The sequence below is a fragment of the Ahaetulla prasina genome, chromosome 3 (assembly GCF_028640845.1).
Source record: "Ahaetulla prasina isolate Xishuangbanna chromosome 3, ASM2864084v1, whole genome shotgun sequence".
Classification (NCBI taxonomy): domain Eukaryota; kingdom Metazoa; phylum Chordata; class Lepidosauria; order Squamata; family Colubridae; genus Ahaetulla; species Ahaetulla prasina.
The window spans coordinates 160,292,038-160,303,781 of NC_080541.1; the positions used below are offsets into that span (position 1 = coordinate 160,292,038).

An 11,744-nucleotide genomic window follows, 5' to 3' on the forward strand; every position below is an offset into this window, starting at 1 on the left:
AAATCCACTATTTATGCCAGTCCTGCTTGAATGAATAAATATGTTTTTAGCTCACAACAAAAGGTCCGAAGATCAGGCACTTGACGTAAGCCAGGGGGGAGTTCGTTCCAGAGCGTCGGTGCTCCCATAGAGAAGGCCTTGCTCCTGGGGGCCGCCAGCCGACATTGTTTGGCGGACGGCACCCTGAGAAGGCCCTCTCTGTGGGAGCGTACGGGTCGATGGGAGGCATAAGGTAACAGCAGGCGGTCTCGTAAGTACCCGGGTCCTAAGCCATGGAGCGCTTTAAAGGTGGTAACCAGGATCTTGAAGCGCACCCGAAAGACTACAGGAAGCCAGTGCAGACTACGGAGCAGTGGTGTTACATGGGAGCCACGAGCGGCTCCCATTACCACTTGCGCAGCTGCATTCTGGACTAACTGCAGCCTCCGGGTGCACCTCAAGGGCAGCCCCATGTAGAGAGCATTGCAATAATCCAGCCAAGATGTAACCAGAGCGTGAGTGACTGTGCATAAGGCATCCCGGTCAAGGAAGGGACGCAACTGGCGAACCAAGCGAACTTGGTAAAAGGCCCTCCTGGTGACGGCCGCCAGATGTTCATCAAAGGACAGCCGACCATCCAGGAGGACGCCCAAGTTGTGAACCACCTCCTTTGGGGCCACTAACTCGCCCCCAACAGTCAGCTGCGGGAGCAGCTGACTGTACCGGGGTGCCGGCATCCACAGCCACTCCGTCTTGGAGGGATTGAGCTTGAGTCTGTTTCTCCCCATCTAGACCCGTACGGCTTCCAGGCACCGGGACAGCACTTCGACACTCTCTAGGCGTCTTCTCCGGCGTTTCATCTCTCTCAGCTCCCCGGAGAACCAGGGAGCCAATTGAGATCTACGCCGGGTCAGAGGCCGCAAAGGCACGACACGGTCCAAAGCCCCAGCCGCGGCCCGTTCCCAAGCCGCAACCAGTTCTTCAGTCGTGCCGTGGGTAAGATCCTCAGGAAACGGCCCAAGCTCCGTCAGGAACCTCTCCGGGTCCATCAGGCGCCTGGGACGGAACCAACGCATCGGCTCCGTCTCCCTGCGGTGGTGAGCAGCGGTTCGAAAGTCTAGGCGAAGGAGAAAATGATCTGACCATGACAACGGTTCTTTCACTATATCTCCTAAATCCAGATCATTTACCCACTGACCAGAGATAAAAATCAAGTCTAGCGCGCCTCCCCCGATGTGTGTAGGGCCATCAGTTACTTGAATCAGGTCCAAGGCCGTCATGGAGGCCTGGAACTCCTGAACCACTGTTGATGACAGGCCGGCCGATGGCAAGTTGAAATCTCCCAAGACCAAAAGTCTGGGAATCTCAACCGCCATGCCAGCAAGCACCTCCAGTAGCTCAGGTAGGGCTGTAGTCACGCAGCAAGGAGCCAGGTACGTGATCAACAACCCCATCTGATTTCGATGGCCCCACTTCACAAGGAGGGATTCACAGCCAGCTATCTGAGGAACAGTGGACTCCCTCGGCTCCAGACTTTCTCTAATCACAACCGCCATCCCCCCACCCCTACCCTGGGCCCTCGGCTGATGGAATGCACGGAAACCTGGAGGGCACAGTTCAACCAGGGGTACACCCCCTTCTGTGCCCAACCAGGTCTCCGTAATGCCCATAAAGTCCGCGGATTCCCTCTGAATCTGAATCAGATCGCAAATCGGGGGAGCCTTATTAACCACGGACCGGGCATTGCAGAGCATCAGCCGTAGACCCAAGCTCTGAGGATCTTGACCATCTGGGGAACGAGTGAGGACTGGGGGGCCGGAGCACGTGATCGCCTTTAAACATCGGCCACGTGCCATCTCTGTGGGTCCCAAGACCCGTCATTAAGATAGGCCCTCGATAACGTGGAGGGCCATTTCTGCGAGGCGGAGGACCCTCGCAGATGATGGAGTTCAGCCGAAGAGTAAATCATAACTCGAATCAGGCATAAATGGCGCAATGTGTCTCTCATCCGTAGAAGATGGTAAAGCAGTCATATTTGGGTTGATGACATAAGACCCACAGATGGTAAAAACGATGGACAATTCTCACACGGAATCCTCTTTCCAGATGTTAAAATAGCCGGTGCCAGCATCCTCCCCCTATAAACACCATACACCCCCAAAAAGGGTATGTAGGAGAGGAGGGGGAGGAACCCAAGATAGGGCTGATCGTAACTTGGACTAGCCAAAAAGCTAACCCAGAGCCCACGCGTGATCTTAAAACGTTCCTAATAGGTAGCCCCAGCTACCCCCATCCACTCTCCAGAAATCCGAAGGGGGGGAGACTTGCTCCAGAGTCTAAACTCCCCAAGTCAGAGTCCTGAATTCGGGGGGGGGACATTAGAACATATGTCACTAAAAAGTTTTCACAGTGGCTTTTATTTATATTCAGTTTTTGTTCTGTTCTGCCCTTTTTTTCTTTTATATTTCATTATTTTAATAATGAAATAATGAATAATTTTAATAATCATATTTAAAAACAACAAAAAGGAACAAAAGAATGATTAAAAGAGCACAATTCAAATGTATAAACAAGGAATTTACAAGTATAGAGATGATAGTTTTCCTGTATATGATCAACTGATGGTAATACTGAATGTATTATATCATTTTAAGAGCTTGAAAATCATTATTAAGTGGAACATAAATATAAGGAGTACAGTCGGCACAATCTGAGTCATAAAATGAATCTATGGGTTACAGTAAATTCTACCCATGATACTAAAATCCATTCTAATTTTTAAAACCCTATAAATTGGAATTTAGATTTTATACAGAGAAAAACCCACATTTTTACGTATGGCACAAACCCACATCTTGGACTATAATCAAGAAATGGTTTCCAGTTGGAGTTAAATTTTTAAGGTAATAAGATACTGTAATTTTTTTTTAAAAAAAAAGAAATGAATTGCACCCTTTACTTTCTTATTGGAAATAAGGAATTCTGAAAGCATTTAGATTTAAATATGCCTTTGTGTGCATGAGAAGAACAGCAATGAAAAGAGAAGTATATTCCTTCCTGCTTAACAAAAATCTCTTTCAGGGTGAGCTGTTTGTGCATTTTATGTATTTGGAGAAATTTTCATTTTGATTGTCTTTTAAACAGAGCGCCTCATTTGGGTAGAGAACTTGTCTGCAAAGAAAGCAAGAAAACTTTTAAAGCTACGATAGCCATGAGCCAAGAATTTCCTCTAGGAATTGAATCGTAAGTCTGAATTGCTTTCAGTAAAGATTGTTAAAGGATGTAGTACATTAAAGTTATATTGCTGATTATATTGTGTTTAAATTCCAGAGACTCTAGTATATAAATTAAGAAAAACTTTTATACAACCAACAAGGTTGCAGTTTGTTCCGTTGCATAATGTATGAGTTCCACATAGTTTCAACTTTGTCTGATTGTGTTTATCCCTTGATGAGTCACACGCATTCTCTTACAAATCAATCAATTTCTAAAAGCCATGTAGCATTTAGGAAATGTCTGATGTTACTTCCTGGTTTCCAGAATGTCTAGACCTGTGCAAAGTGATGTCACTTTGTAGAGTTTTCTAGACTTTTAATTTCTGAAGCAAAGAGTTCATCCCGCTGGCAAAACCCAGGCATTTTGACTTGGTTTCTTCCATTGAAGCGTTAATGTCAGCTGCTGTGCTTTGCCTGCTATTCATTTAGATGGAAATGCCTTATGTCCACTCATGTGCGGACGAGTACTAAAGATAGGAAGCCCATCATGAATCTCCTAAGGCTTTCCAGTACAGTCAGATGAGATCTTAGCAGCTTTCCTAAATGTTAGCAGAGTTGGTGCTGACTTGAAGTTGGCTGAAAGATAGGATAGCAAAAGAAAAGGTGTGCCCTTAGGGCTCCTGACACCAGCAATCCTTCAAGTTGGGATTCAAAGGACTCCTCTCCCATTAGATGAGTAGAAGTCACTGGGAACGGGACGTCTAGCAGTTATCCAGGTCTTAAGCCATAAGGCCTTTAAAGATGGCTATCAACTCTTTGAATTGCATTTATAAGCCAACTAGCAACCAATACAATATAGTGGTGTAAAAGGAAAATCAGGAGACATCCTAATTTCTTGGACTGCTGCATTCTGAACCACCTGTAAGGTCCAGATGTCACGGACACCCATACATAGAATGAGTTGTGATAGTCCTTTGGTGAGGTTAACCAAAGCGTAAACTGCTGTGAGCAGGGCCTGGAATGGTTGCAATTGGCACATGAGATAGAGTTGTGCAAAGGCTGTAGTTTCCTCAGCAACACCTGTTCCTTGAGCAGGAGCTCAGTAATAATTGTAAACCAGTTGAAAGGAGGTATCTCCTCTATAGTCCCATGGTCTTCAGGATCCAGACGCTCCATGAGAAGAGCTTGAGAAGGCCTAAAAACATGTTAGTTTCTGATCCTTTCAGCATCTGCATTATTTTTTTTAAATACTTGCTTGTTTAAATAAAAACAAATCAAATTCCGTATTAGATACCCAAGTTCTATATCCATAGTACAAAAAGTCATATTAGCGGCTACACCACGCACATGCATTCTGTAATAAGCAAGAACAGCATTCATTATGAATATGTAATTTATATAAATAATTGGTAATTTGTTTGTGAATGTATCCATTGCTTAACATTTTTTAAAAATATGTATCTGTTGCTAGTTGTAGTGTGCCCAATAATGGGATGAGAATAATATCTTCCCTTCTCAATTGCTTAAATGAAGTGGGTACTTGTCGAAGCTGTTAATAGATGTTATGCGTGTTCTCTTTCAGGTTGTTGAATGTTTTAGAAGTAATTGCACCCTTCAAGCACTTTAACAAACTGCGGGAATTTGTGCAGATGAAACTTCCGCCAGGCTTTCCAGTAAAATTAGGTGAGCTATGGATTTCATCTGAAACCAGGGGTTATTATTTGACTGCCTCTTGAGATAGGGGTCGGGGGCAAGAATTGAAATAGTTTCCAATCGGGCATTAGGCAAAATAAAATATGTCATTGCACAATATATTGAATGAAAAATACATAATAGTCCAGAGCCCATGGGCCACATGTGGCCCGCAATAGGCCCAAAGTTGTCCCCCGATGCCATCCCAGAGACAGCGAGGGACTGGTCCCTGCCCTGGCCACCCATTTGGCTGCAGTGACCAGGCCACACCCACCCCGGCCCTCCAAGGGCAAACAAAATCCTGATACAGCCCACAATGGGATCGGGTTTGACACCCCTGGTCCAGAATAAAAGTTTTGCTTGAATGGGAAGGGCCAGCGTAGGAAAAACATGGAGCGCGTGGTTGCATTTCACTTCTCTTTCGTAAGGAAGAAGAAAATCGGCAGAATTATTGGCAGTGTACTGTGGTTTAATCCTTTCTCTTTGGCCTCCCTCCCTGAAGCTGGCCAGGAAGCTTTGCTGAGATGATAAAGAGATCTAAACCACTAATGTTACCTTCTGCTGGACATCTGTTTAAGCTCCATGTTAAAATATGTTTTATACTTCTGTCTCATTTGAATAAAACAGTTGATGAATGGTATAAAACACAATGATGAGGAAAGAAAATTGCCACCTGTAATTTAAATTAAACTTGAACAATTAAAGAATCACTGGCGTAGTCTAGCCAGTTTCCATCAAAATTTGATTTTCGTAGCAATTTGTATTTGTAATCTGCCTCCACATTGTAGCAGTTTTATCCCATCCTAAACAATATATCCTGTGCCCATGTTCAAATTCAAATGGAAATATAACTCCCTCCAAGGCAACTTCTCATCCCTGTCCCCCATAACATTACTTTTTCCCGGCTAGGAATTTTTGTGATTAATTCCAGAATTATTGTCAGATACATTGTACTTTCCGCTATTATTTCCTTAGATTAATCAATAGAAATGAGAGGTACGGGTGCTTATTGTCTGCATATTGGCGGTACTGCCAAAGCTAGATCTGTAGGTGACCCCTCTGCCAGCAGTTTTCTTTAGGGTTGACAACCAATTAATGCATCTCACTGGCCATCAGTCACAACATTCCTCCAAACCCATCCTTTACCTAAAAGCCCTTGGAATTGCATCAAGCTACCTGGGAGGAGAATGTCATGGAAATGATCAGAAGGAGTCTTGTTAAAGAGAGGAGTACCCGCATCCTGGACCCGTTAATGGTTCTGTTCCTTTCTTCCCAGATATTCCTGTGTTTCCAACAATCACAGCCACTGTGACTTTTCAGGAGTTTCGCTATGATGAGTTTGATGAATCAATTTTCACAATTCCTGATGACTACAAGGAGGATCCCAGCCGCTTTCCTGATCTCTAAACTTTTAACTGGACAGTTAGCAGCGAATAAAGAATACCAGCATGCCTCAAGACAACAAGACAACCGAAGGATGTGGATAGCTTAAGACCGATGTCTGAAAGTTGGGAAAATTGAAAAGATAAAACTTATTTAAATGAATTCAGAAAGGGAACACAGAGTGAATTTTATCTATTGTAATATATAGCAAGCATCCATCTGGTGTCTCAAGGATAGCGGGTCTCCTGATGTATCACATTCATTTATACATCTAGACTTGCAAGCATGGTAATCTGGCACCTCAGTCTCACACACATACATACACACCTCTCCACCCCACCCCACCCCATGGTACATTCATAAATCCTCTAAAGACGATCGTTTGTTTATAGAATTTTTTTTCCTTGATAATAAAAAGCACTCTTGGACCATTTGCATAAACACTAAAATGTCTTACCAGGGTATTAACCCTTTTAAACTCCCGTCTGGAATCAAGATAACCTTCCTTCAAGGTTTGTTTTCATATGTTATAAATCCTGTTACATTCAGCAAATTGAACATCGTCTGAGCATTTAGAAGAAGGAATTACTTTTCTGTAGATAAATGAGCCAAAAGCTAACCTTTTGTATACAGTTGCTTTTAGTTATTGCAATACATTTCAGTACTAGAACATTCACTGCAGGGAATAAGGTACCTCCTCTAGCACCTTAGTGCAACTCATTGTGGTGCTATCTGTATTTTCCCCAAATTGTTGATTTCTCCACCGAAGATTGTTTCCTAATCTTTTCACGAAGATCTTTTCAAGATGGCTGGAAATGTTCTTGCAGTATTTGTTGGAGATTCTTCCTTGTCATTTATTTGGTCTGTTCAAATATACTTAAGCAATTCAAACAAGGGTACCAAATTTGCATATATGCTCTGCAGCATTTGGGAACAATGAATTATAGCAGTTAGATGATAACCGTCTCAAAGGTGAAGCTTTGTTTTCTCCCAAGGAAAAAAAAATCTAGTAGAATGAATAGGGGCTGCAGTAAACTAAGAAAAATGTTCAAAAATGCCATGGGGTGTTTCCAGTATGAATAGCTTCAATAAGAGTAACTTTTGGCTTTTTTTTCTTCAAATTGACTTCTTAAAGTTAGGATTATTATATGGTTCCAGCCACCAAAACAGGAATATAACCTAGTGTTTTTGCTCTACTGTCTCAAACTGTTGATACCTACATTCATTTGTATTGCGAGATTTGGCTTCCGGTAATGTGTAAGTGTACAGAAATGTAAATACTTTCAGAAGAATATTCTTTGTGTGGTCTAGTCTTTTTTTTTTTCCTTTTTTGGGAGGGGTCTGGAAAGTTTTTAAATCATTTTCAAACATGTAGAAAACCACATGTCGGGTAACACCCAGCGCTGGCAATATCTTAAAATGTGAAATGAGGCGTTCTGAGGCATAGTCCCCAGTAAAACAGGGTCATAAGCCACAGCAACCCTGTCAAGAAAAAAGGTACAGAATTAATTAAAGTTGTAACTTTGCACTAGGGCCACATGCAGAGGAGCAACTCAAGAAAACAGCAGCAGCTTATAAACCAGGGAATAAACATTGAGACTAATTCCAGAAATGCTGCAAACTTGTAAGCAGTTTATACTAACCAGGATTGGCAATTGTGAGTGTGAAGACAGTTGGTTAGGGCTTTGCTGGTTTTGAAATGCATGTTATTTCCAGTACTTGTTGCGAAAGATTCAATCTGCCCGCTATAAAATGCAATTAAAAATACCCTGTTATTTCCTCTTTCAATGGATTCAAAGAGGAGACATCACTAAAACTAAACGTGATTGATGCTATAGGTTGCCTCCAGTTAGTGCCACCTGCCCACAAAATAACTTCTGGCAGTGAAATGTGATTTTCACATAGTCTGCAATTTCTGTGCCCTCCAGTGTGACTCTGGAAGTTAGAAATTCCCTACAATTTATTCAAGGATGAGGAGAACGGAGTCCTGCTGCTTGAGCGGAAGTCTCCTCTTTTGTCATTGGACTGTGTCCTTTGTATTATCTGTCCTGTGGGCATCTCCTAAAAAGAATTTGCTGTATAGAGAAATGTACAGTACTGGGTTTTTTTGCCATAGGAATGATGGAAAGTACCGGTATGAATTTGATTGGATGGCTGTATCTCCCTCCAAATGGTAGGAACTTGATAATGGTCATCTCCTATATCTGAAATTATCAGGTTAATAATGCCAAAGTTACCTTTCATTAAGTTGTATATATTAAAAGAAAATGCTTAAGTATCTCAGCCCAGCACATGGAATACATAAATATTTCCACGTTGGTTAAAAACTGGGTTAGATCCAAATTTAATCCCATGGGAAATACAAAGATACTAATTGGAATCAACAAAGACTGATTTCAGTAGGTTTAATCTAACCATAATCTGGGATCCGATTTAATGATTTTTTTTTTGTCCAGTCTAATAAGTTTATTCTAGTAAGATCTGAATGGGGAAAAGAGCTTTACTTTGGTAGTTGCTGGTCAACCTCTGAGGACAGAAGAAAGACCTCAAATTTTAACTTGTTTGCACTGAAGAAAAGAGATAACAGCCTCTTAGTGGCTTCAGCAGATTTTTCCAATTGTGGTTTATGTTGTATCACAACCCTTTTTAAAGATGGGTAGATACAACAGTTTATTTAGTTCCAGAAACGGATTTTCAGGGATGGGGAAAACCCGATCAGTGTCCACTGCAATTGATCTGATTGCATCCAAGTGCTTATGCATGCAGCTCTCTTGCTTTCATGGAGCTTCCGGTTCAAAAATTTGGGGAATTTGATTTACACATGTAAGGCACATATACACCGACTTTAAAAGAAATGTGAAAAGTGTTCCTGTAAAGAGAGCTGTTTGCCTGCAATGGTGTTCCAGAATCTTACCATTAAGATTTTGACATTAGGTTAATAACAAACATATTAATGAACAAGTATAGATTAGTGCTTGACCGTTAAGCACTTTGGAGGATCTGTTTTGATTTTTGGTTGTACCATCTAATGTTGTATTTTAGAGAATTATTTCGTACCAAATATATTGCATTGGCTACATCCACCACTCAAAATGTCAAATTTTTGAGGTCAAAACTATTTCTGAATAATTCTGAAGAATTATGTATAATTGTATTGCGGGGGAAAAGTTCACATAAAAATATGCAAAATTTATTATAAATGTAACGCAACTGGCCAAGTTAAATGATTATTCCATTTGCATATTTTTAGGCCTTGATTGAAAAGGAATATTACTTGGAAAACAGATTATATTAGTATCCTGAGTAGGAATGTGCAAAATTTGTTGATCTGGGAATGGACCATTCCAGAAAAGTCCAGAATGTTTTGTTCCAGGAAAAGCACTTAGGCAATTCCCATAAATAAGTTCTCCAAACTAAACTGCAGTTTAAATATCAGATCACCCTCCAAAATACCTCAAGCTGTTTTTGGGTTGAACAATTTATTTTGGAAAACTGCCTATCATATACTGAAACAAAACATTGTAAAATTTTTCCAGAGTAATTAGTTCCTGTATCAATAAGGTCTGTACATATCTTGTAATGAATAATTTGGACACGTGCAGTTTTGTGTTAAATTTTCATTTGAAGAAACATCTGAAATTTCCTTGAGGTTTGATCTCTTAAAAAACTAGCAAAGTGTTCTGTCAGTCATTAGCTGAGGAAAAGATTGAAAAGAACTCAAATGCTTCCTAAATCAAGCTCAGTCTTATTGGTCTTCCAAATAATTGCTTTAATTTATAACAAAAAAGAATTAAGACTTTTTTCCAAGCAGTTGGTCTTTCAGTCATTGCAATTCATGTACCTAGCAAATAGTGCACCTGTGGATATAATCCAATGCTGGAAAGCCCATCTTAAGCTGAAGCATAATATATTGAAAGTTACATACTTGTTGACTTTATTAAAGATAATTATATTTAAATAATACTAACAAACTTTCTATAATGCTGCAGTTTTTCCTTGACAGTTTATAATTGTAACAAAGGCATTTTTTTGTTGTTACATTTCATGTTCTTTGTCTAATCTAAACTCACCTTCACTAAAAGGATTTTTGGTTGTACCATTTAGAATAAAGACCAAAAGATGCTGTTTGCTTTTAAAACTGAATATATGACAATTATATTATAACTTAACATGGATCCTTCCTCCTTATTAGAGGAGGACTAAGATGTACAAAAAGGCTGTTACAATGTACCACTTTCACAAGGACATTTTATTGGTCAGTTTTTCAATAAAATCCTCAATTTTCAGTGCATTGGTGTTGATTGCAGTCTTTTTAACTTTAAGCTAGACCACATAAAGATTAAAAGCCACTCTGTAGTGTAAGATGATGGCATTCATAAGCCACATCTTGCTTCAACTGTATAATGGATGTTACAATGTTTCCTCCATCATCTATTTATTTAATAGAACATTTCAAATTCTAGCAAATTCCGATATCAATGTCTTGGAGCATACTCTAGTTCTATATTATTTATATCCTAACTTTATTATTTTTATAAATAACTTATATGGTGATACTGCTTCCTCCTCCTATTGTCCCCACAACAACCTGTGAAGTGAGTTGTGCTGAAAGAGAATTATTGGCCCAAGATGAACCAACTGTCTTTAGTGACTGCGGAGGATTAGAAATTATGGTTTCCTGGTTACTAGCCTGATGCCTTAACAACATAATAGTAATAGTAATAATAATTATATAAATTTTTATGCTGCTTGATTCCCAGCAACTTTTTGTAAAGTATTGGATGCAAAGTACAGCAAATCTACCTTCAAATCAGTAGTCATTGTGATCAAGTCACCATTAGTTATCCCCAATTTGGATGCAATTAGCAAAAAAAATTATCCTTATTTACCATCTATATTTACTTTTATATTTATTGAATTTATATTGCCGCCTATTCGCCCATGGCGATTCAAGGTAGCTTACAGAATATAAAACCTAATTTAAAACAAAACTAATGAAAAGAATCAAATAAATTAATATAATAAAATCACCACCACCCCTGGCGACAGCAGATTACACGAGCCATTTAATGGGCTCCATCCCACTCTGGGTTCTGCACCTTCCGGAAGAGTATTAGAGTGGGGCCAATTTTAAGCTCTGGGGAAATGATATTCCAGAGAGAGGGCGCCACCATGGAGAAGGCCCTTCTGGATCCCACCAGGTGTATCTCCCTCGGGGATGGCACCCGCAGCATTACTGCCTCCCCGCTCTGATGGGTCAGGTAGATATGACCGGGAAGAGATGGTCCCTCAGATATTACAGGTCAACTTACGACCACAATTGAGTCAAAAATCTATGTTGCTAAGTGACAAATTTGTTAAGTGAGTTTTGCCCCATATTACGACTTTTCTTGCCACATTTGTTAAGTGAATCACTGCAGTTGTTAAATTAGTAACACGGTTGTTAACACTGGCATCCCCATTGACTTTGCCTGT

General features: G+C 40.5%; 1 protein-coding gene across 1 annotated transcript in view; it reads left to right on the forward strand.

Annotated features, from left to right (window-relative positions):
* ANKRD13C (ankyrin repeat domain 13C) overlaps window positions 1-10,558 on the forward strand; it is a 32,530-nt gene extending 21,972 nt beyond the window's left edge. The window contains exons 11-13 of the mRNA XM_058176489.1: window positions 3,124-3,222; window positions 4,777-4,877; window positions 6,163-10,558. Of these exons, the coding sequence (XP_058032472.1) occupies window positions 3,124-3,222; window positions 4,777-4,877; window positions 6,163-6,293 (331 nt within the window). The 3' untranslated portion in view covers window positions 6,294-10,558. The remainder of the gene's footprint in view (window positions 1-3,123; window positions 3,223-4,776; window positions 4,878-6,162) is intronic.
* Window positions 10,559-11,744: the final 1,186 nt, after the last annotated feature.